The following is a 26,008-nucleotide window of genomic DNA, read 5'->3' on the forward strand; positions in this document are numbered from 1 at the left end:
ATTGCCCCATGTACTTTTATGTTGTACAATAACACTCACACTAAAATAGACTGTTCAGTCTGCTAACCTCCCAACTCCAGTTATCCTGCGTTCTAACTTCATTGTCTACCTTTGTGTGCTTAGGCAGTGCAGAGGGGAGTTTTACATATAGAGGAAAGAGGCAAATTGGATGATCAGAAGTTCTAAAGTAGATTCTCATTTCTGAAGCTTCTCCTAAACAGGATCGCTTGAAATCTGGACCTTTTATTTCTGTGAGTTCTCGAGGAAGAGGTCTGTGGTCTGTCACTCCAGTATCAGAAATGTCTGGTGGCACTTCCCTGATGGTTCAGTGGTTGGGACTCTGTGCTTCCACTGCTGAGGGTCCAAGTTTGATCCCTGGTCTGGGAACTAAGATCCCACATGCCAAGCAGCCAAAAAGTAAATAAAAATAAATATAATTAGAAACGTGTGGCACTCAGTAAGTCCTCAGTAGATGTTGAAGGAATGAATTGGTTATCTTTGTGATTTGTTCTCTGGGGACTTCTCTGCTATCATTTGTCACTAAATTGGGGTAAAGGTGATCTTGCTGTGTTAAAAGGTTTGTGCTGGAGTATATAATTAGTGGTAGGGAACTGGATGTTTTCATCTATCTAATTACCTCTAGTGACCGCAGTGACTTTGCTTGGTATTATCATCGCCATTTAGCAGATGAGAAAATAGGCTCAAAGAGGATAAGTTACTCGAACACAGTTGGTGAAAGAAAGAGGTAGAACCCTGGCTTGGCACACTGCCCGGAGTCTGTACCTGCTCTCAGGATTAACAGGCTCTTGATGAATTGTTCTTGGTACCAATAAAGCTGGATATAGGAAATTTGATTTTGTGGAGCCCAAAGAGGATAGCACTGTATGCGTTGAAAAAATTTTTGAGGACTTCAGCTCTGAGTGGCCCTGAATCTGACCAAGAATTTTCCCTGGGGAGTATTTTCAGTTGCTTACAAGTTGGGGAATAATGGAGGCAGGATGCTGGAGGAGAAGGACCAGATGAGAAAGGTGTAGCATGAAGGATCAGAGTTGGTTTGTTTTTTAAACTGTAACACATTTAAAATTAGCAAGGATAAAGACTAGTACAATAACTGCACCCACCACAAAGCTAATTAAACTTTCATATGATGTTTATTTTAGATCTTAAGAAATCATTACAGCTATACCTGAAGCCCTTGGTACATCCCACTTTGTATTGGTTTTATTCATATGTTAGAGTTTCTGTTCATATTGATAAATAGAACATTTTAGTACATTCACTGTTAACTGCAAAGTAATGTTATAGAGTGTGAATATGCCCGTATATTCTCTAGCTGATGATGATTTAGGATGTTTCCATTCATTTGCAGCCTCCCCATTGTGACAGTAAGCACTTTTTTTGCTCCTCTCTGCACATGTGTGTCTGCCTAGGAGAGGAAGAGCTGTGTATGTGCACCTTCCTTCTGCCACATCTTCTCAGATGGCACCCTCTCAAGTAGGGGCTGGTTTACAGTTCTGCCATGGTGCATGAGTGCAGGAGAGACGCTAAGCCAGAGAAAGGACGGCGTGAGGAGGAGCATCCTGGGAAAACTTGACTATTTAAAGAAAATCAGAAATATATGGAAAAGGGTAAAGAATGCCTGCCAATGCAGGAAACACGAATTCAGTCCCTGGGTCGGGAAGATCCCCTGGAGAACGAAATGGCTACCCACTCCAGTGTTCTTGCCTGGAGAATTCCATGGACAGAGGAGCCTGGCGGGCCACAGTCCGTGGGGTCACAGAGTTGGATATGCCTGAGTGACTAACACTTTCCCTGGTGGTCTCGTGGTTAGGACTCTGCCTTCCAGTGCAGGGGGTGCAGATTTGGTCCCTGGATGGGGAACTGAGATCCCACATGCCACAGGGTGTGGCCAAAAAAAAACCCAACACAGCATTGTAAATCAACTATACGTCAATAAAAGTTTTTTTTTTTTTTTAAGAAATATATCAGTACAGTAAAAGGAATCTCTTGCACAAAAAAAAGCTATTAATCTTAGCTCATTTTCCTTCTTTAAGATCAAGAGTGAGTTTTTATTGAGCTTAAACAAAGCTTTTATGTCAAATATGCTGAAAATTTTGCCTGCTCACACTGTTTGTATGATTCAGAATCTGCTGAGTGCTACTGGAATGCCACATGAGAACAAGCAAAACTGAATGACTTCTTTGTTTTTACTGGGGCAGGTGAAATTTGAATAACAGTATGAAGAGTCCTACCATTAAAAAAAAAACAAACCTGTAATAATTTTCTTGTGTTGTGTATTTTCTTTTGGGAGTGCAATTTAAGTTGAACTTAGAATTGAGTCTTCTGAAGTTAAGAAAAAAATCTGATTATGGAGCCAAGCCTTTGTTCCAGTCAGAAAAATTCTATACCCACCCAAAAAAACCCCACATGGTTTTGTTCATAACAATCTGTTGCTGCTGCTGCTAAGTTGCTTCAGTCGTGTCCGACCCTATGCGACCCCATAGACGGGCAGCCCACCAGGCTCCCCCATCCCTGGGATTCTCTAGGCAAGAACACTGGAGTGGGTTGCCATTTCCTTCTTCAATGCATGAAAGTGAAAAGTGAAAGTGAAGTCACTCAGTTGTGTCCGACTCTTAGCAACCCCATGGACTGCAGCCCACCAGGCTCTTCCGTCCATGGGATTTTCCGGGCAAGAGTACTGGAGTGGGGTGCCATTGCCTTCTCCTAACAATCTGTTAACTATGTCCTAATCATAGCATCGCTCGGGCCTGTTAGCAGGAAATAAAAAGTTGTCTGCTAGCTTCCTTTTTTTGTTTTTCAATTGAAGAATCACAAACGTACAATATTAAATCAGTTTCAGGTGTATAACGTGATTTAATATTTCTGTACATTACAAAATGATCACCATGATTAGTTTCCATCTGTCACCATACAAAGTTATTACATTAATATTGACTGTATTTCCTATGCTGTTCAGGACATCCTCATTTATTTTATAACTGGAAGTTTGTACCTCTTAATTCTCTCCATGTATTTTGCCCGTCCTCCACCCCCTCCCCTTCAACCAACATCTTTCTTCTCTTTTGCCCTTGTTCACTCTTGTAATAGAATTACTAGTTAAAATCTCACAATCCAGAAGTAATAAGGAGGAAGTGGGGAGGGAGGGAGAGGACACAGATCAGTGGTTTTCAGCACCAAGCTGGGTGGTGGTCTGGTACTAGCTAGCACTAATCTGCAGAAGCCAGCCATTCTGTCGGGCGCAGTGACCCTGTGATAGCACGTGCTGGCGCTTCATGAATTGGAGCCCATTCTTATTTTACAGTAAGTGAGCCCACTTTGCAGGGACGAGGATTGCTTTTCTTCAGGGCCTCTGCACATCCCCAGGTGATGCAGAAACATCTGAAAACCCCTGGCTTCTATCAGATGACCCTACTGGAGCCTTTTCCTACCCACACCGTTCTCTCTGTGTGGAATCCTCTCCTCTCGTCTTCTCCGGATTAAGCCTATCTTCTTTTGGTGGTTCTCAGACTTCTTATTCTCAAGATTTCTTTGTACACTTAAAATTTACTGAGGACCCACCTTCCCTGGTGGTCCAGTGGTTAAGAGTCCACCTTCCAATGCAGGGGACATGAGTTCAAGCCCTGATTGGGGAACTGTGATCCCATATGCCTCAGGGAAAGCCCAAGACCCACAACTGAGACCCAACACAGCCAAATAAAAACAATAAATATTTTTTTAAAATTACTGAGGCCCCAGAGAGCTTTTATGTAGGTTATACGGATCAACATTTACCATATTAGCAGTTGAAACAGAAATTTAAAAATACTTATTCATTTTAAACAATAAGCCCCTTTACTTTGTTAACATTAACAAATAATATATGTGTGTGTGCGCTGAGTCGTGTCCAGCTCTGTGACACTATGGACCATAGCCTGCCAGGCTCCTGTGTCCATGGACTTGTCCAGGCAAGGGTACCAGAGTGGGTCGCCATGCCCTCCTCCAGGGGATCTTCCCAACCCAGGGATTGAACCCACATCTCCTACATCTCCTGCATTGGCAGGTGGATTCTTTACCACTAGTGCCACCTGGAAAGCCCCAATAAATAATATATTGTTATGAAAAAGTTTCCCATTCCTTTGGAAAATGTGGCTAGAAGACTTTTAGACAGTGTTTTGCATTTTATAAACTGGCTAGGAAGATGGTTGGATTCTCGTCTATATTGGGTCTCTTGTAGCATCACTCATTGGTGAAAAGGCAAATGATCTTAGTATTTTTGTGAAAATAGTTTGACCTCATGGAGCCCCCTAAAAGGGTTCCCAAGACCCCCAGGACTCCTGAATCTCACTTTGAGAATCGTTGCTTTAGATCTCAGTTCTGTGGTCACTTCTCCAGCGAAGCCTTCCCTGACCTCCCTCACAGGTCAGACTTTCCTGTTTTATGCATTAATGTTACACCTCTCGTTTGTACCCTTTATTAAAGTACCATCTTTAATGTTCTATTTCTGCTACTTGGCTCCTTGAGATTCAGGATCCTGTATGGGTTTTGCTCACAATTATATCCTCAGCCCTTATTGCAAGGGCCTGCCCCTGTGCTGGGCATTCAGGACATGTTTGAATAAGTAAATGAGTAAATCAGTTTAAATAAGCAGACTTCTTGGGTTCAACTTGATTATAGACTTTCCCTTGAAATGTAAGGCCTTGTCTGAATTGTCTACCTGGTGTCTGTATTCACGGCATCTGTTCATTTCCTTTTTTTCCCAGGCTGCTCCTTGCTAAAACTGTTGCAGGGCCATTAGGCTCTGGGTCTGCCAAGCATTCTGTTCATGCTCTGTCTCACCCATTGCACTGCATTATAGTTCCCCCACCCCCTCACTCATTTTTTAAAAGTAGTATTTTTTTTTTTTCTATCTATTTATTTACTTGGCTGCACTGGGTCTTAGTTGCTGCATGTGGAATCTAGTTCCCTGACCTGGAATCAAAACCGGGCCCCCTGCATTGAGAGCATAGCGTTTTAGCCACTAGGCCACCAGAGAAGTCTCTTTATTTATTAAAAATATTCTCTGAAGAAAGATGATCATGAGATTATCATGGTTTTTATTTTGTACGTTTCTGTATTTTCCGAAATTTCTGTGAACAAACCTGTGTTAACTTTCAGATGAGAAAAGAGAGTTACTACACCTGGAGGTGACGTACCACGGTGTAGTTACCACACCTGGAGGTGACCTACCACGGTGTAGTTACCACACCTGGAGGTGACGTACCACGGTGTAGTTACCACACCTGGAGGTGACGTACCACGGTGTAGTTACTACACCTGGAGGTGACGTACCATGGTGTAGTAACCACACCTGGAGGTGACGTACCACGGTGTAGTTACCACACCTGGAGGTGACGTACCACGGTGTAGTTACTACACCTGGAGGTGACGTACCACGGTGTAGTAACTACACCTGGAGGTGACGTACCACGGTGTAGTTACTACACCTGGAGGTGATGTATCACGGTGTAGTTGAGGAAGTTTCATGACCCCATCTGTGGCCGTTTCCATACTCCTCACTCCAGCATAACCGCCTATTTAGTATCTGTTTTAGATATTTTCCTTTTTTGTCATTTCATTATAAATGGAATCATACCTTATATGGTTATGTGTCAGATTTCTCTTACTTAGCATGATGTTTCTGAGGTTCATCCATGCAGTAACATGTATCAGTATTATGTTGTATGAATTTTCTGTTTACCCATTTGCCAGTTGATGGCCATTTGGATTGTTTCCACTTTTTCACTAGTATGACTCATTTCCTGGTGACTTGAATAGTAAAGAATCTTCCTGCAAAGCAGGAGACCCAGGTTTCATCCCTGAGTCGGGAAGATTCCCTGCAGAAGGGAATGGCTACCCACTCCAGTATTCTTGCCTGGAGAATGCCATGGACAGAGGAGCCTGGTGGCTACAGTCCATGGAGTCACAAACAGTTGGACACGCCTGAGTGACTAACACTTTTCACTTTTTCATGACACATTCACATCCAATTCTTGTGAACAGTTTTCATTTCTCTTGGGATGGAACATTGAATGGAATCATTGGGTCATATCATATGCTGTTGAACTTTTAAAGAAACTGCCAGACTCCTTTATAGAGTCACTGCATCATTTTATCCCCCCCACCTCTCGCCCCCGCCCCATCTAGATTCTTGAGAAACTTATTGAGAAAAGGGAATGTGACTTGTTTATCTTTTCAGTCCCCTTCTCCATGGCTCACTGGCCTGTCTTAGCATATGCGTGCATGCTGAGTCGCTTCAGTTGTGTCCTAGTCTGTGTGACCCTATGGACTGTAGCCTGCCAGGCTCCTCTGTGGGATTCTCTAGGCAAGAATCCTGGAGTAGGTTGCCCTGCCCTCCTCTAGGAGATCTTCCCTACCCAGGGGTTGAACTCGTGTCTCGTGTCTCCTGCATTGACACGCAGGTTCTTCACCACTAGCGCCACGTGGGAAGCCCCACTTAGCATATAGTTGACACTTAATTTTTATTGAATGTGTCACATTGGATTTGAAAAGACACACATGCTGCAATTACAAGTAAATATAAAAATTTTGACCTAAGAGAAATCATGTTCCCAGTGCATGGGTTACTTACAGGTTCTTCATTTCTCAATTGTTTTGCACCTCAGAATGTATAGGGTGGATGGTATGGAGGAGTAGAAAGAAAGTCCAAGAGAGAGGGGATATATGTATGCATATGACTGATTCACTTTGTTGTACAGAAGAAGCTAACATAACATTGTAAAGCAAGTATACCCCAATTAAAAAAAAAAAAAAGAATACATAGGATATTCTGTAGGTGTTCTGTTTTCCAAACAGGAATTACGGTGATCAGGTATTTCTAAAATATTTGTTACGTGGACATCATTCTGTCAGCAGATGTTTGTTGAGTCCAGGTCCCAGGCCCTGTAGTGTAAACTGGGTAGTCTTGATCCCTACCCTCAAGGACGTGTGGTCTAGCCATCTGGTTTAGGAGTCAGCCAGCTTTTTCTGGAAAGGACTGAATACTAAATGTTGAGATTTGAGGGCCATATGGTCTTGGTTACAAGTATTCACCTTCGCATCGTGACCCCAAAGTGGCCACAGACACCCAGTAAACTAGTGAGTATGGCCATATTCCAATACAACTCCGTTGACAAAAACAAGAGGAGGTTGAACTTGGCACATGGGCTGTAGGTGCTAACTCTATATCTAGTTCATTCGTTTCTCTGTCTCTTCTATCCAGAGCAGCAATTTTCATATTTTCAATGAAACTTTCAGCGTCTTATTTGCTAGAATTAGGTGAGGTGAGATTGTTGAAGAACTTGATCTCATGCAAACAACTAAAAGCTAATGCTTGTTTTTTTCTTTTGCACTTTTATCTAGGACATTTTATTTCCTTACGTCAAAGAAAATGTTGAAGAGTATCTGCAGGCACATTGGGAAGAAGAGGAGTGCCAACAGGATGTCAGGCTTTTGAGGAAACAGGTTGGGACGCTTCTGTTCCCTTGCTTCTGCATTCCCAAGGGTGTTAGAGCTGCGGACGCCTGCTTAGGAATCCACATAATTAAATGGCCAGATCATGGCAGTTTGTTGTCTCCACAGTTGCCTCTTTCTGGAGCTGTTTCAGTTGCATACAAATATCATGTATTTATAAATAAACTAAATCATTTCTGTGTGGGATGCAGGAAGGTCTTGTGCCATTTCGTCACATTTTTCATGAATGTCTCCTTGCCACCACACTTCATCACCTCGTTCTCCACTGTCTCCTCCCCACGGCATAAGGCCCTGCTGCCCAGCCACAGAACTCCTGGGCCCGCATCTCTCACCCCAGCTCAGTCTCGGCCCAGTCTTCTTTTTTTAATTAAAAAATTTTTATTTATTATTTATTTTATTTTTTGGCTGCACTGGGTCTTCATTGCTATACAGGCTTTTCTCTAGTTGCAGTGAGCAGGGGCTACTCTAGTTGTGCAAGAGCTTCTCACTGCAGTGGCAGCTTCTCTTGTTGCAGAGCATGGGCTTTAGGGCACGTGGGCTTCAGTCGTCACACCTCCCGGGCTCTGGAGCACAGGCTCAATAGTTGTGGCTTACAGGCTTAGTTACTCTGTGGCAAGTGGGATCCTCCTGGACCAGGGATCGAACTTGTGTCTCCTGCATTGGCAGGCGGATTCTTTACCACTGAGCCACCAGGGATGCCCCTCCGCCCAGTCTTTATACCTGCCTTCAGTCGCACATGCTCTGTTCTGCTCTGACTCCTACCACTGTGCTCTGTGGAACTCCTGTTGTTTTTCTTATTAAAATTGCTTCACTGGCAAAGGTCTTACTGTGCAGAGCAAACTCTCTGGCGATTCTTTTTGGAGTTAATTTTCTACATGGGACAATGTGGGAGGCTCTGTAGGTTCTTTCGTGTTAGGAGTTCAGATTGAAGAGAATCACAGCCTCTGGGGCATGGGGCGTTTGGGTTTGTTAAATTTTCCACGTAACTCAGGGTTAGTCTGAAACATTCCCCTCTTCACCTTTTTTTGGTGTCTCAACGCTTGTTGTGGAAACATACATATGTCTTGCCCATTGTAGTACACGAATCATTGCGTCTGCAGGGGTTGGGCATACACATTGTCACAGGCTCAGTAGCTATTAGGGTTTGCAAGATGTGGGCCGATTGCAGGAGACGTATCTGAACCAACCCCAGGCATCGCTTCACTGGTTTCTTTTCACTGAATTCCAGGCATAAACTAAGCTTTTCGTGATTTCTTCCTCAGTCAGTTATAGTGCAGAGAAAATGATCAGATTTAACTGAAGCCCTGGTTTGATCCTAGTCAGTGAATCAACAAACCAGCTCTTATTATAACATTTTATCGTTTTGTGCTCTTTCTTCTCACATACAACATGCCTCTCAGTTTAAGTTTCAGCTTTAGTGATACAGGAAAGCTGTTGTAAACTTACTAATTATAATCCACTATTTTTTTAGGAATCATTCATTTCAGTCTCAAAGCCTAGGATACTTTAATTTGTGACGGTGCTTGGAGCTTATGGTAGTGGGGGAAGGTTGGTCTGCTAGTTTTCAGGTATCGTTTAAGGGATCTCTTCATAGATTTCGTGTTGTTGATGACTTTTAAAGGCTGAAGAGGACTCCCACCTGGATGGGGCTGTTCCAATCCCAGCAGCCTCCGGTAATGGGGCGGACGACCCGCAGTGGATGATCCAGGCCGTGGTGGATAACGTGTACTGGCAGATGTCCCTGGACCGGAAGACCACGGCACTGAAGCAGCTGCAGGGCCACATGTGGAGGGCGGCGTTCAAGGCTGGGCACATGAAAGCGGAGTACGTAGCTCCAGTAATTTTGCCTAGAAAATCCCATGGACGGAGGAGCCTGGTAGGCTGCAGTCCATGGGATCGCTAGAGTCGGACACGACTGAGCGACTTCAGTTTAACTTTTCACTTTCATGCAATGGAGAAGGAAATGGCAACCCACTCCAGTGTTCTTGCCTGGAGAATCCCAGGGACGGGGAAGCCTGGTGGGCTGCCGTCTATGGGATTGCACAGAGTCGGACACGACTGAAGTGACGCAGCAGCAGCAAGAGACTCAACGCTTTATCCACGCCCTAAAGCAAATGCGTTTCCCAATAGTTTTCTCTCTCCAGTGCAAGTTGCATGACTTGCAAAGTAGCTAAAAAATCAGCATTCTTTTTACTTCAACGAGTGAGTATGTTATTTTTTTTTTTTCCAAAGCTGGGATAAATTTAGTTTACCCAGCTAAATTGCCCAGGCCTATATCTGGCTTGGTGTGGTGGTTGGAAACTTTTAACCCCAGCCTTAGAAAATGGCGACTTCCGTGAGCTCAGTCATACCTGATCCTTAGGGTATGTGTGCCAGCGCCGTTGGGTGCTTCCCAGGACTGTGACCGGCTTCTGCTCCATTGGAGAAGCGAGATGGTGTGAAACGATGCACCTGCCACCGTGAGGTTCCTCCTCCGGCAGTGCCGCTTTTCCACAGACCCTGGGGTCAGAGCACTCCTGCCAGAGGAGCCTCGTGAGTCCTGTGTTGCTAAGAGAGTCTTAGTAAGTCACATCTCTTAGGATTTTAGGGCATTGCCTGATGTAAAGCCTAGGATCCAAGACTGTTACTAGCTGCTTACATTTCTTTTTTCTGTCAATTGAGATGCCGTTCCTTTAGGTGCTTTACAAGGGGGCTTCCACCTTTTAAGGATGCTTGAGAATTTCAGGATAGACCAGTGATGTGGAAGTCAACACTAGTTAGTTCACGTTGTAAACACCCGGAGGAGTGGAGCCAGGAGACAGTGTCACAGGAGTCAGCCCTGCCTTCTCGCAGCCCTAGTTCCTTAATTATAAAACCAGGAGCTTGAAATAAATCATCTTAGACGTCTGAGCCCTGCTTTGGAGCAATATCAGTCTATAGATTCAACATAGAATAATCCTGCCTCTGAGTGAAAAGTAACATACGAAGTGACTCACAATTATGGGAACTGGTTTTGAACTAATCGTCAATCCCTTTCCTTCAGTTTGTGTAATATATTGAGTTGTGTTTCATCCAGCAGAAGACTTCTCTGACATTTTCCAGGTAATCCTTTATAACAGACTGGTTCCACCTCCCAGGTTTCTTGTGCTTCTCTTTTCACCCATTTCCTGTGATGTTCCCTCCCTGAACAGAACACATTGTAGAATTGGTGAACAAGTTAGTGTCAGGACCCAGAAAACCAGACACGACGCTTTGCTGATCAGCAGATATGAAGTGGTACATGTCTCTTAACTGATTTGTTCCATACTTTTTTTCTGTAGAATAAAACTTGAAGTTATCTTAGTTCTCAAGAAATGTAGTTCTGTTTTCTAGCTAATCGAAGACGAATAGCTTTGAGCCCCACCAAATTTTTTTTTTTTAGTTGTTTGACTACAGATCTTTCTAAAAGCATTTCTGTGCTTTCTTAAGGCACACTGGACATAACCTTTTCTACTCATGAACTAATCAAAGATTACACAGCAGTACAGTATTACTGTTTTTTGCTTTTTTGAATTCCGTAGAAATTCCTTAGGACTTTAAACATTTGCTTTCTTATTTTATCTCTCTGTCCATAATCACTTTTACTGTCATTAGGGTGACTGTCCCGTCTCCACTGAAACTGCTTCTGATCTATGACCTGACTCTCTGGGGCACGCTCATGACATCTGCAGGAGCTCACAGCTCGTGGAGGTGCTTTCCCTGGTGTCCATTTGTACACAAGTAGAGAAACTTGTGGCAGCGTGTGACTGGTTTTCATCCGGCCAGAATAACCTCTTCCTGCGTTTTGCCTCTGTGCTCTTCCCTCTAGGTTCTTTGAAGACGTGGTTCCGGCCGTCCGGAAGTGGCGAGAGGCTGGGATGAAGGTGTATGTCTATTCTTCAGGGAGTGTGGAGGCGCAGAAACTATTATTTGGGCATTCTACAGAGGGGGACATTCTTGAGGTAGGTGGCCCGATTGCTTTTTTTTTTGGACACCGTCAAAGCATAAAATAGTGACTGTGAATGCTACAGTTATAAACTAAGTCAGCATTCAGGTAATTGCCTTTACATATGCTGTGTGAGTTGAAAAAAGTGGAAAAAACGGGGAATACATTATGGAAGGGTGAACTGTAGCCCTGGTCCCAGGCTTTGTGCCACTTTGTAGAAGTTCTTACACTTAGCTGCCCATAAGGAACCTGGAAAGTTTGTTAAGGATGTAGATCCCTGGGCCCCGCTTCGTAGCGCATCTTGACTCAGAAGGTCTGGGGTGAGGGTCATACATGTGCATTTAAAAATATCCACCCCAAGTGATTCTGGTGACTAGTATTAAAACTAGTTATATGTATATAGCTATGTATATAGATCGACCTGTCTGTCTGTATATCCATCCTCATCCACATTTATTCATCACAGATAAATAAGACCTGAGTCAGCTTATAAACCAGCTATCTTGTCAATATTAGAAAATTGTCAGCCCAGAGGAAGGGAACCAATGGCTTTTGGTTGTTGAAGGTGTCAGGTATGACGTGTGATAGCGGCACATAACTTTGTGGTGGTGGTGTAGTCGCTAAGTCGCGTCCAGCTCTGGCGGCCCCATGTGGGATAGCCTGCCAGACTCCTCTGTCCGTGGGATTTCCGGGAAAGAAATACTGGAGTGGGTTGCCATTTCCTTCTCGAGGGGGTCTTCCTGACCCTGGGTCTCAGAAAGGGGCACACAGACTTCTGGAGTGCCTGAGAGGACACGGCGGTTTCATTTGTTCCCAGTACTTTGGAGACAGATTTTATTTTAGCAGAATCCTCATTCTTCTCGAAGAGAACTGGCCATGTTATTGCACAAAATGACTTAAGGCCACCTGTGAACACTTCTTGGACCTGAGAAAGGCCTGGCTAGCTTTTCTGTCCCACTGTCCCTGCGCCCCCTGGTGGACAAGATGGTCATTGGAAAAGGGAAAGAAATGCTGAGTAACTGAATACAGGCCAAACTTAATGTTACACAACAGTTTACTCAGCTAACTATTTTTTTTAAAGTAAATACTTATTGACCCTTTACCATATGCAGAGAAAGGTTTGGCTTTGAAGATTGTCACAGTCTATTTTACTTTCCTTCTTTTCATCTTGGTTCTAAATCAAATATTAAATAAAATGCTTTCATAGATAAAACCCTTTCTCCTCTGAATACAGATTTAAGCTTCTTTTCTGCTATCTCTGATAAAACAATCAGGTCATAGGAGACAGGACATAATAATTACCTACTAGGTTCAGTAATGAATGCTTTATTCTCCCCTTGCTCCTTGTGAGACAGACTTGAGAAAGAAAATATGCAAAACCATTCTTAACTTTAAAAATCTCAATACACCTTAATTTCTTTGAGTGATTGTTTTTAGTTTGAGTGTTTTTAGTTAGGCTTATTTTTAGTTTGTGAAAAGTTCTGAAATTCAAGAGATCACATTATATAATGTGTGTGTGTGCTCAGTCGTATCCAACTCTTTGTGACCCCTTGGACTGTAGCCCACCAGGCTTTTCTGTCCATGGGATTTCCCAGGCAAGGATACTGGAGCAGGTTGCCATTTCCTCCTCCAGGGGATCTTTCTGACCCAGGGATCGAACCTGCAGTTGCTGCATTGGCAGGTGGATTCTTTACCAGTGAGCTACCTGGGAAGCCTGCCACTGTTACTGCTCAAAAATGATAGATAAAATATTGGGTTCGATAGAATTTCAAAATGTTTTATTTAGAAAATCAAAGTGTCTTGGAAGTAAGATAACAGCTTACTAATAAGGCAGGTTAGAGAAATCCGTTCATGCTGGCATTGAAAGGACAATGTGGAGAACCTTTTCATCAGAGGTGAAACCCAGTTCATAAGTTGTTTGAGTGCATATAGTATTGTAATGGTAGAAAGTAGGGCATATATATCGGAGAAGGCACTGGCACCCCACTCCAGTACTCTTGCCTGGAAAATCCCATGGACGGAGGAGCCTGGTAGGCTGCAGCCCATGGGGTCGCTAAGAGTCGGACACGACTGAGCGACTTCACTTTCACTTTTCACTTTCATGCACTGGAGAAGGAAATGGCAACCCACTCCAGTGTTCTTGCCTGGAGGATCCCAGGGATGGGGGAGCCTGGTGGGCCGCCGTCTATGGGGTCACACAGTCGGACACGACTGAAGAGACTTAGCAGCAGAAGCAGCAGCAGCAGGGCATATATATGTAAAAGACTTTGGATATAAAATAGAAAATGAAAGAAAGCCGAAAAGATTACAGAATGATCTTACATGCATTGAATCAGTAGTTTTCTTCTTTCAGATGTTTATTTCTGTAAAACCTTACTTTATTTTTCATAGCCTCCACAAAGTTCTCTATGAAGTAGACCTACAGGGAATATTTCTTGAGTGGATGAAGTGACTATGATTGTTGAGTATTTCAAAGAAAAGGGATGAGAACCAGAGGGGCTGGGTTGCACATGTGCTCATAGCATCCTTCTTTCCCCTCCTGTGTGTTCAGCTTGTGGATGGTCACTTTGATACCAAGATTGGACACAAAGTGGAGAGTGAGAGTTACCAAAAGATCGCCAGCAGCATTGGCTGTTCAACCAACAACATCTTGTTTCTGACGGATGTTTCCCGAGGTGAGTAACCTGACTTCTTGGATAGTACACTCTAGGCTGGGAGCTGAGCCTGGCACTGGAAACACTTTGCCTTCATAAAGAAGGTTTCCATGGGGAGCCGTGAGAAATGAGACAGGTATCTAAAGGAAACAGTGCAAATAGATGTTTATAGACAAAACTTGCCTGGTGCTGATCTTGGTAAGAGATCTAATGCTAAACGGTTATTAGCCAGTGTCAAGTCCCACGTGGACAGTGATGACTCAGCTTGGTTGAGAATCTGGGTTGCTGGTCAAGAGGACTGTGCTTGAGGCAGGGGTGCTTGGGAACTGTGCTTGAAAACTCGGGGTGCATGGAAGGCAGCGCCTCTGCTGCTGAGTGAGTGAATCTGAGCAGGGGGGGTGTGGAGCACTCTTTTTCTGGGAGGTGACAGTCCTTTCACAGAAGGTGGGAACATAGAAGAGACAGTTCTGCCCCATTTACTTTTAGTACTCAGAGTGAAAGTTTGCTAGTCGCTCAGTCGTGTCCAGCTCTTTGTGACCCCATGGACTGTAGCCTGCCAGGCTCCTCTCTGTCCATGGGGATTCTTCAGGCAAGAATATTGGAGTGGGTTGCCATTCCCTTCTCCAGAGGATTTTCCCGACCCACGGATCAAACCCAGATCTCTTGCATTTCAGGCAGATTTTTCACCATCTGAGCCATGAGGGAAGCCTGTCACCCTTAAATTAATGCATTCTGTTGCTCTGTTTCCCACAGGTTGAGAAACTACTGGGGATTCTTATTACAGCAGATCTGAATCCAGAGAGTGTGTTTCAGACTCTTGCCCTGTCTGCCCCGTCTCTGGCCGCAGACCTGAGTCCCGTCTCCAGTCCTCCGCTGTTTGCGCGTGGATTCTATGTCTGCTTGCAGTGCCTCCTCTCTTGCCAGTTTTCCTTCCTTGAAATTTCCTCACACTCTGTGCACAGGAGTCATTTGTTAAATTGCGGGTCCTAATGCAGTAGTTGCGCATTGAGGACCTGAGTCACTGCATTTTTAACAAGCTTCTAGGTGATTGCCACACTGCTGGTCCAGGGACCACTCAGAGCAGTGGTGCTCCAGAGCAGGAGTTGATAGTAGTGTTCTGTAAAGGGCCAGACAGTAAGTATTTTAGGCTCTGCAGGTCATGCAGCTACTCAACTCTGGTCTTCGAAGTGCAGAAGCAGCCATAGACAGTACAGAAGTGAGTGGGCCTGGCTGTTTCCAGTAAAACTCTGTTTACGATAACAAGCGGTAGGCCATCATTTGCTGACCTTCGTTCTAGAGCATATAGAGTCTGACACACGATTTCAACTGTAGCTCTACCACTGGCTAGCTCTTAGTTTTCGTATCTGTAGAATGGGGATGGTCATATAATGCTAATTACCTAAGGATTGTTGGAAAGATTTAGATGAGAACAGAAGCTCCATGAAGCCAAGACCTTCATTTTGTTCCTGTTTCTGGTCCTAGCATAGTACCTGGCACGTAGTAGCTGCTAATTTAATATAAGGGATTAGCTATTATCTTTCAGATAGAAACAAAAGGAGGAGGGGATTGTAACCCAAGACACGTTGGAGATAGCCCCGCAATACGTAGCTTACTAGGTTTCATCTGACTAGTCCTGTTTGTTTGGGTCTTTGTGGCTTTGCTTGGGCTTTCTCTAGTTGCGGCGAGTGGGGGCTACTCTAATTACGGTTTACCAGCTTCTCACTGCTGTGGCGTCTCGTTGCAGAGCACCGGCTCTAGCGTGTACAGGCTCAGTAGTTGTGGCATACGGCTAAGTTGCCCTGTGCCATGTGGAATCTTCCTGGATCAGGGATCAAATCCATGTCCCCTGCATTGACAGGCAGATTCTTTACCACTGGACCACCAGGGAAATTCTGACTAGTCCTGTTTTTACTTCTACCTATCCATGCTATGGGCTTCCTCGGTGGGTCAGATGGTGAAGAATCTGCCTGCAATGTGTGAGACCTGGGTTCAGTCCCTGGTTTGGGAAGATCCCCTGGAGGAGGGTGTGGCGACCCACTGCAGTATTCTTGTCTGGAGAATCCCCGTGCAGTATTCTTGTCTGGTGGGCTGTGGGGTTGGAAAGAGTCGGATATGACTGAGTGACTAAACGTATCCATGCTGTCACTGATCCTAAAGCACTCATAGTCCAATGAGAAGAGAGACAGCAGGTAATAACGTGTCAGGTCATATTATCCTGTGCATGCTTAGTCGCTTCAGTCATGTCCGACTTTTTGCGACCCTACGGACTGCAGCCCTCCAGACTCCTCTGTCCATTGGATTCTCTAGGCAAGAATACTGGAGTGAGTTGCCATTTCCTCCTCCAGGGGATCTTCCCAACCCAGGGATCGGACGCACATCTCCAATGTCTCCTGCATTGGCAGGTGGGTTCTTTACCACTAGCGCCACTTGGGATGTCCCTCATATTGTCCTGATGGAACTAAATACAAGGAGCACCGAGGATGCTCTAATACAGATGGTGGTGGCTCTAGAAGATAGAATACTTGAGCTGAATTTCGAAGAGTAGGAATCCGCCACGCAAAAATGGTGGGCAGTCTAGCCAAGGCTTATGACATCTTTGGGCTCCAGGTATAAGTAGGTGTTTTAGCCTGATTAGATCCTGGGGTTCCGTTTGTCCCATATCTGTTTAATTGGAATTATTCCTGACAGCCTGTCCTCTGGGAAACAGCTCAGGTCTCTGGAGGACTGATGGGAGGGAATGGAAGAAAGCTGTCGGCAGGACACAGCTCTGTCTTTGTGTGTTCATAAGCACTTAATCAAGCTCAGAAGTCTGGGATACACCGTCCTCCTAGTCTGTCAGTACAGTTAGGTATTTGAAAAATATGTTTTATGGAAAAATTAAAACTATTTAAAACAATAATTCTACCCCCATGTGCCTTTTTTTTTTTTTTTTTTTTTAAGATTATTTAGTTATTTGACTGTGTTGGGACTTAGTTGCAGCATGTGGGATCTAGCTCCCTGGCCAGGGATCGAGCCCTGGCCCCCTGCATTGGGACCACCAGGGAAGTCCCCATGTGCCTGTTTTTTAGCTTCAACAATTACAGAATTTGGGCCAGATTTCTTTCCTTTTTTAAGAATTTTTTTTTTGAGACAAACCTTTGTTTTAAGTCTTTGTTGAATTTCTTAACTATAATGCTTCTTTTATTGTGTTGGTGTTTTTTGCCACAAGGCATGTGAGATCTTAGCTTCCTGACCAAGGATCGAACCCCCTCCACTGGAAGGCAAAGTCTTAACTCCTGGACCATTAGGGAAGTCCCGAGACTTGTTTCTTGCGTTCCCACCTCCCTCTGATCACTTTGAAGCAAATCCCAAGCACCCTGTTCTGCTGTTTCTGACGCGTGTTTTGCTTCTTGCAGAGGCCAGCGCTGCTGAGGAGGCGGGCGTGCATGTCGCTGTGGTGGTGAGACCGGGCAACGCAGGGCTGACTGATGATGAGAAGACCCACTTCAGCCTCATCACGTCCTTCAGTGAACTGTACCTGCCTTCCTCAACCTAGAGGAGGAGCCCCGAGGAAGGCCAGGCTGTCTTCACAGCGTCGTCCCTGTCGTCTAGTTTTATTCTAATGGTAAAAGGCATTTGCTTAAAAAATACAGATATAAACACACACGGAAGGTTTGTTAAGTGTGTGTATGTTCAAATTTCCTTTCACAAGCACATAATGGAAAAAGAGTCTCAGTTCAGTGAAAAGGAAACTTATTTTAAAGATGCTCTATATGTAGAAATTGTTTGGGACCACAACTCTAACCCTTATGGAGGGCGATGTATAGTTGAGAGAAGAAATTATGACTGAACAGGTCAAATGTGTTAATGTTTATCAAGTCATGGATCAAAATAGGTTGGTTTGAGTGGTTTCTCAGAAGCCTTGTTATTTTGAAACTAGAAGTATTTCAAAGACATTCCTAATAATAATCTACTTCCCCTTTTAAATTGTGAGTTTAAGATTACAACAACCTAATTTGAAACTATTAATCTCTCTGTTTACAAATGACAAAGCTATTTGTTTCTGCTCCAGAAGAGAGCAGAGTTGGGAAAGAAAATGCATGTGAGTCTTGATTAACCAAGTGTTTATTACTTGAGAAACTTGCTGATCATTGTGGTACCCACAGCAAGCAGTTGCCTTACCAGTGGAAAAGATGCACTAATGTAACAGCTAAAATAGAAATGTGCTTCCTAAGGTTTAACCGAACAGCCCTAATCTTGCCCCTTGTTACAGATCAGAGATGCCCAGCTAACTACTTCTTAGCACAGTTTGAGAACATATGTTAATTCCTGTTCACTATTAAAAAATAAATGGTTTACTGAAATTTGTCCAAAAGACCTAGAGCCCTGATATCTAATATGAAGTGGATGCAAGAAATGTAAATTTTATAACAGCATTATTTATCCTGGTTCAGCCTAATGGGATGTCATGTCAGTTTCATATGATTAATAAAAGCATTTTCTTCTTCATTCAGTTTTATGGAAGCTTGCTTACTGCCAGAAGCAGAAAAGTAGCTGAAGAGAGATTGGATAAATAAGAATTTTAGTTTAGCTTTTGCCTTAATTTTGAGTGTGTGTTTGTGATATGGGTGTTTATGCGTGTATGCATTTTAATGGAATGCCAGTAGAAAATCATTGACTATTATTTGAGAGAGAGAGAGAGAGAGAGAGAGAGAGAGAGAGAGATGTAACCTTGCTGCTGCTGCTAAGTCGCTTCAGTCGTGTCTGACTCTGTGCAACCCCATAGACGGCAGTCCACCAGGCTACCCCGTCCCTGGGATTCTGCAGGCAAGAACACTAGAGTGGGTTGCCATTTCCTTCTCCAGTGTATAAAAGTAAAAAGTAAAAAGTGAAGTCGCTCAGTTGTGTCCAACTCCTAGCGACCCCATGGACTGCAGCCTACCAGGCTCCTCCATCCATGGGATTTTCTAGGCAAGAGTACTGGAGTAGGGTGCCATTGCCTTCTCTGATATGTAACCTTAGTAGTTATTATTTCATTTGGATAATAAACATTCAAGATATAAGTGGATTTCTTAAGATTTTTGAGAATCTTATGTTTGAGGTATATAAGATAATGCTTGAAGGAGGCAACTGTTCTCCTAATTAATCAAGAAAAATGAATGAATCCTGGAGTAATAATTTTAGTAGCTTTGCAAAAAGGAGAGGACAGGGAACATAAAAGATTTTATGTTGATAGTTTCTATGTTGTAGTAGCTAATTAAGAAATCTAAGGACTGTGAAGATATTATTGTTCAGTCGCTCAGTTATGTCTTGACTCTGTGACCCCCTGAACTGCAGCACACCAAGCTTCCCTGTCCTTTACCATCTCCTGGACTATACTCAAACTCGTGTCCATTGAGTCAGCAATGCCATCCAACTGTCTCATCCTCTATCGTCCCCTTCTCCTCTTGCCTTCAGTCTTTCCCAGCATCAGGGTCTTTGCAAGCTACGTGAAGATATAGAAGAGTAGTAAAAGGGAAATGAATATAAGTAAATCATAGAAATGGGAGTAATTTGTAAGTGTTAGTAAAGCCACAAATGGTAATTAAAGAATGAACTTTATACAGATTCTGAAAAAGCTTCAGTTCAGTTCAGTCGCTCAGTTGTGTCCGACTCTTTGCGACCCCATGAATCACAGCACGCCAGGCCTCCCTGTCCATCACCAACTCCTGGAGTTCACTCAGACTCACGTCCATCGAGTCAGTGATACCATCCAGCCATCTCATCCTCTGTCGTCCCCTTCTCCTCCTGCCCCCAATCCCTCCCAGCGTCAGAGTCTTTTCCAATGAGTCAACTCTTTGCATGAGGTGGCCAAAGTACTGGAGTTTCAGCTTTAGCATCATTCCTTCCAAAGAACACCCAGGGCTGATCTCCTTCAGAATGGACTGGTTGGATCTCCTTGCAGTTCAAGGGACTCTCAAGAGTCTTCTCCAACACCACAGTTCAAAAGCATCAATTCTTCGGCGCTCAGCCTTCTTCACAGTCCAACTCTCACATCCATACATGACCACAGGAAAAACCATAGCCTGGACTAGATGAACCTTTGTTGGCAAAGTAATGTCTCTGCTTTTGAATATGCTATCTAGGTTGGTCATAACTTTCCTTCCAAAGAGTAAGCCTCTTTTAATTTCATGGCTGCAGTCACCATCTGCAGTGATTGTGGATCCCCAAAAAAGAAAGTCTGACACTGTTTCCACTGTTTCCCCATCTATTTCCCATGAAGTGATGGGACCAGATGCCATGATCTTAGTTTTCTGAGTGTTTAGCTTTAAGCCAACTTTTTCACTCTCCTCTTTCACTTTCATCAAGAGGCTCTTTAGTTCCTCTTCACTTTCTGCCATAAGGGTGGTGTCATCTGCATATCTGAGGTTATTGATATTTCTCCTGGCAATCTTGATTCCAGCTTGTGCATCTTCCAGTCCAGCGTTTCTCATGATATACTCTGCATATAAATTAAATAAGTAGGGTGACAATATACAGCCTTAACATACCCCTTTTCCTGTTTGGAACCAGTCTGTTGTTCCATGTCCAGTTCTAACTGTTGACCTGCACATAGGTTTCTCAAGAGGCAGGTCAGGTGGTCTGGTATTCCCATCTCTTTCAGAATTTTCCACAGTTTATTGTGATCCACATAGTGAAAGGCTTTGGCATAGTCAATAAAGCAGAAATAGATGTTTTTCTTGAACTCTCTTGCTTTTTTGATGATCCGGCAGATGTTGGCAATTTGATCTCTGGTTCTTCTGCCTTTTCTAAAACCAGCTTGAACATCTGGAAGTTCATGGTTCACATATTGCTGAAGTCTGGCTTGGAGAATTTCAAGTATTACTTTACTAGCGTGTGAGATGAGTGCAGTTGTGCAGTAGTTTGAGCATTCTTTGTCATTGCCTTTCTTTGGAATTGGAATGAAAACTGACTGAAGACTAAAGAAATGGGATCTCTTAATGATAGTAGAGGAACAACTGGAAAAGTAAGGAAGGAATGACAGAAAATTATACACCAGGGACTAGATTAGAAAGAAATGAAAAGGAGAATGCTCAGTTTCTAGCCAGTGGAGAATTGAGTGGAGAGTATCTTAGTCCCTCTAGGCTGCTATAACAAAGTCACAGAGACTAGGTAGCTTCAAAACAGCAAAACTATTTTTCACAGTTCTGAAGGCTGGGAAGTCCAAGACCAAGGAGCTGGTGAATTCATCATCTGGGGAGAGCCTGGGTCTTGCTCTGGTGGGCGGGGTCATGCTCTGTAAATCCTTAATCCAGTTTTCTGCTGATGGGTGGGGCCTTGCTCCCTCTGTGTAGTTGTGCCTGAGGCTGCCCAGTCCTGGAGTCTGCAGTCTCTATGGTCGAGCTGCCATATGATACCTCTGTGGTAGAGCTTGGGCTTCCCTTGTGGCTCAGCTGGTAAAGAATCCGCCGGCAATGGGGGAGACCTGGGTTCGATCCCTGGCCTGAGTTCGACCTGGAGAAGGGAAAGGCTACCCACTCCAGTATTCTGGCCTGGAGAAGCCCATGGGGTCGCAAAGAGTGGTACACAACTGAGCAACTTTCACGTTCACTTTTCTTTCATGGTAGGGCTAATGGCAACCTCCTTCAAGAGGACTTACGCCAACCCACTGCCTCCCAAGACGGCTGCTGCCAGTGCCCCTGTCCCCGAAGCAGGCCGCTGTTGACCCATGCCTCCACAGGAGACTCCTGGACACTCATAGGCAGGTCCGCCTCATTCTCTTGTGGGGTCACGACTCCTTCCCTCTGGGTCCTGGTGTGCAAAAGGTTCTGTTTGTGTCCTCCAGGAGTCTCTAGCGGGTATGGAGTGTGATTTAACCTGATTGCGCCCCTCCTACTGGCTCGTTGCAGCTTTTCCTTTGTCCTTGGACAGGGGAATATCTTTGTTTGGTGGGTTCCAACATCCTCCTGTCGATGGTTGTTCAGCAGCTCGTTGCGATTTTGGTGTTCTTGCAGGAGAAGATGAGAGACGAGGGGAGAGGCCTGTCCCCTCGCTGCTGGCTGTCTTTGTCACTGTCACTGACAGGGTAGAAGGGGTGGAGGAGCTTCTTGGGCCTCATTTATAAGGACACTAATCCCATTCTTGGCTCCAAAGGCCTCTCAAAGGTCCTGCCTCCAATGCATCACCTTGGGGGTTAAACTTCAACATAAGAATTTGGGCTTGGAAGGGGGAACACAAGCATTCAGTCTATGGCTAGAAGCATTTACTATGCATAATAAAAAGGGTACTAGATACCGTATTAACACATATACATGGAGTCTAGAAAAATGGTACCGATGAACCTGTTTGTAAGTCAGGAATAGAGATGTAGACATCGAGAACAGACTTGTAGGCGTGGTGGGGGCAGGGCAGGGTGGGATGAACTGAGGGAGTAGCGTTGACACATATATACTGCCACATGTGAAATGGACAGCTTGCGGGAAGCTGCTGCATAACACGGGGAGCTCAGCCCAGTGCTCTGTGACAGCCTCAGGGTGGGATGAGGGGGTGGGCGTGAACTTCAGGGGGAAGGGACACATGTATACCTATGGCTGATTCACGTTGTATGGCAGAAACCAGCACAATATTTAAAGCAATTATCCTCCAGTTAAAAAATTTTAAAATGGGTACCAGACACACTAATTTATGGTGAGTAGTTGAGGATAGAAATAATTTAAAAATATTTAAATAATTAAATTTAAATATTTAAATAATTAAAAAATTAAGAGAAAACTGAAATATCAGATTCAGTTTGTCAGCATGGGCTGGGAAGGAAGGGGGGGGGAAGGTGAGTGGGATCTTTCTGAGGTCCTAAGAAATGCATTCATAATTGATGTGGTGGAAAAGGATCTTAGAAGAACGTGAGTTATCAAATAGGCTGGTTCTGAGGAAGAAAAATGCCTGAGAGTGGGGAGTGAGCTAGGAGCTGAGTTGGAGTCAATCATGATCCTTAGTAACAGAAAAAGGAGAAAAATCTCACCTCTGGAATTTCCAGAAAGAGACAAAGGTATTAAATTTGCTAAGCATCTTGCCTGCTTCCTTGATAGCTCAGTTGGTCTCCTGCAATGCAGGAGACCCTGATTCGATTCCTGGGTTGGGAAGATCCCCTGGAAAAGGGATAGGCTGCCCACTCCTATATTCTGGCCTGGAGAATTCCATGGACTGTATAGTCCATGGGGGTCACAAAAAGTTGGACACAACTGAGTGACTTTCACTTTTGCCTGCAGAGATATCAGGGGACAAAGGCCTCTTAAAGCTGTGGTTCTTTTTATTCCTGTTAATCCAGATCTGCCTTGTGTTAGTTGCTCAGTCATATCCAATCGCATGGACTCTAGCCCACTAGGCTCCACTGTCTATGGAATTCTCCAGGCAAGAATACTGGAGTGGGTAGCCATTCCCTTTCTCCAGGGCATCTTCCTGACCCAGGGATCAAATCCAGGTCTTCCATTTTGCTGACAGATTCTTTACTATCTGAGCCACGAAGCCCAGTTGTGCTCCCTCCCACAGGAGCACGGATTGTCAATCTTGTGTCGATAAAGTTGGTTTCTTAGAAGCCTCACACAAAAGGGCTTCTCTAATCTTATCAGCACTTCTGGGTAGCAGGGCTTCCTGTTTGGCCTTCTGCAAGGCTGGCTTGAGTTGCTAAGCTTAACTGGTGACTTTTTACCAAGACAGGTGCATGGCAGCCTTTGCCCAGCAGATGGTGCTGTTTCTCTGGGGACTAGCAAGTGTGTCCTCCCGAGATAACAGCAGATGGCGCTAGGAGTTAGCGTTAAGAGAGAGAACGTGTGCGTGTGTGTGTGTGTGTGTGTGTGTGTGTGTCCCGCCCTTGTGATCCCCTGGACTGTAGCCTGCCTGGCTCCTCTGTCCACGGGATTCTCCAGGCAAGACCACTGGAGTGGATTGCCATTTCCTTCTCCCAAAATCAGTGTTCAGTTCAGTTCAGTTCAGTCGCTCAGTTGTGTCCAACTCTTTGCGACCCCATGAATCACAGCATGCCATGCCTCACTGTCCGTCACCAACTCCCGGAGTTCACTCAGACTCACGTCCATCCAGTCGGTGATGCCATCCAGCCATCTCATCCTCTGTCGTCGCCTTCTCCTCCTGCCCCCAATCCCTCCCAGCATCAGAGTCTTTTCCAATGAGTCAACTCTTCGCATGAGGTGGCCAAAGTACTGGAGTTTCAGCTTTAGCGTCATTCCCTCCAAAGAACACCCAGGGCTGATCTCCTTTAGAATGGACTGGTTGGATCTCCTTGCAGTCCAAGGGACTCTCAAGAGTCTTCTCCAACACCACAGTTCAAAAGCATCAATTCTTCGGCGCTCAGCTTTCTTTATGGTCCAACTCTCACATCCATACACGACCACTGGAAAAACCATAGCCTTGACTAGACAAAATAAGTGTATTTGTCCTTAAATCCATGTCAGTATTTATCCTTAAATTCATAACATGATATTACGGAAGTCAGAGTAGTTTGAGAAAAAACAGCAGTAATATTGAATGAAATCTAGCCACTAATGTTTCTCTTCCTTCTTTGTTCCCTAAGTCACATTAAAAAAAAAAAAATCAGTGATTTTAGATAACTGTTTTTTCTAGATGCAGTGTTAAAATGAACTTGTTTGGGGTAACAAAACAAAACAAATCCTTGGAGTACAAAGTTGAATGTAGTATGTGTAGAAGAGTTTGTTATTCCCACCACCTGTGCCTAGATGGTAAACTGCTGTTATCTTCAACCTCATGTTTAAGAATAATTTGTAGTTTTTGCCAAAGCATTGGAGACACTCTAACAGAAATAAAATTCACTCTGCAGATTTTACCCAAGTTATTCATACAAATATTTATTAAGCATCTACAGTGTGCTGTAAGGGCATAAAGTCCCTCCCTACTCTCAGGGTACATCCATTTTTAAAAAACTTTAATTAATTGATGTTTGGCTGTGCTGGGTCTTCATTGCTTCCAGAGGGTTTTCTCTAGTTTCAGTAAGCAGTGGCTACTCTAGTTGAGGTGTGCAGGCTTCTTATTGCGGTGGCTTCTCTTGTGGAGGACAGGCTCTATGGTACACAGACTTCACTAGTTACAGCTCCTGGGCTCTAGGTGCCCAGGCTCAGTGGTTGTGGCACATGGGCTTTATTGTCCAGAGTCATGTGGGATCTTCCCTGATCAGGGATGGAACCGGTGTCCCCTGCATTACAAGGCAGATTCTTAACCAGTGGACCACCAGGGAAGCCTCAGTATATTCATTTTTGGAGGCAGCAGTCCATAAACAATAAATGATAGAAAATTAGACACCAGTAAATGCCCTGAAGAGAAAATAGCGCACAGTGGCTTTTTACAAGGAGGATGCTAAGAAGGTGACATCTAATCTGAACATGAAAGACTAGACAAGTAAGAAACTGGAAGGAAGACTATTCCGTGAAGATGGAATAGCATGTCGTAAATATCTAGGGCAGAGCTTGGCTTATTTCAGAAATTGAGAGCAGGCCAGTGGCTGGATGTCATCAGAGAAGTGGGTTGGAGCTAAATCATCAGGCCTTGGTACCACAATAAGGAGTTGGGGCTGTTTTCTGCAGGTGGTGGGAAGCTCCCAGAGAATTTTAAATGGGACATGGCATGACGTGAGTTACATTTTTAAGGGAATTCTCTGTTGGATGGAGAATGGATCGTAGGTGGGCAAGAGTGGACGCAGGAAAACCAGATAGATGTATCAGAGTTGAATGCCAAGGCAGAAGCTGCTCTAGGTATTTTATTCAGAGAGGGATTTAAAACACAGAGTGAGACATTTGTGAAATCAGTGGGAAGGACTAGAGGAGGAGTAGTGGCGGGTGGTACTGCTGGATTACAGAGTTGAAGGAAACCCCCAGTGGTGGAGTCCAGAGTTTGAGAATCCTGCCACCACTGACATGGC

The 26,008-nt window shown here is 44.3% G+C and overlaps 1 protein-coding gene across 4 annotated transcripts in view; it reads left to right on the forward strand.

Annotated features, from left to right (window-relative positions):
- Nucleotides 1-18,594, forward strand: part of ENOPH1 (enolase-phosphatase 1) — a 38,008-nt gene extending 19,414 nt beyond the window's left edge. For 2 of the 4 annotated variants that reach the window (XM_070791666.1, XM_070791665.1), the window contains exons 2-7: nucleotides 7,399-7,500; nucleotides 9,131-9,333; nucleotides 11,336-11,468; nucleotides 14,004-14,127; nucleotides 16,452-16,508; nucleotides 17,502-18,594. In XM_070791666.1, coding sequence (XP_070647767.1) covers nucleotides 7,399-7,500; nucleotides 9,131-9,333; nucleotides 11,336-11,468; nucleotides 14,004-14,127; nucleotides 16,452-16,508; nucleotides 17,502-17,641 — 759 coding nt within the window. In that variant the 3' untranslated portion in view covers nucleotides 17,642-18,594. Of the gene's footprint in view, nucleotides 1-7,398; nucleotides 7,501-9,130; nucleotides 9,334-11,335; nucleotides 11,469-14,003; nucleotides 14,128-16,413; nucleotides 16,509-17,501 lie in introns of all 4 variants that reach the window. The other 2 variants (XM_070791667.1, XM_019963009.2) reach the window with 2 other exon arrangements.
- The last annotated feature ends 7,414 nt before the right edge of the window (nucleotides 18,595-26,008 follow it).

The sequence above is a fragment of the Bos indicus genome, chromosome 6, assembly GCF_029378745.1.
Source record: "Bos indicus isolate NIAB-ARS_2022 breed Sahiwal x Tharparkar chromosome 6, NIAB-ARS_B.indTharparkar_mat_pri_1.0, whole genome shotgun sequence".
Classification (NCBI taxonomy): domain Eukaryota; kingdom Metazoa; phylum Chordata; class Mammalia; order Artiodactyla; family Bovidae; genus Bos; species Bos indicus.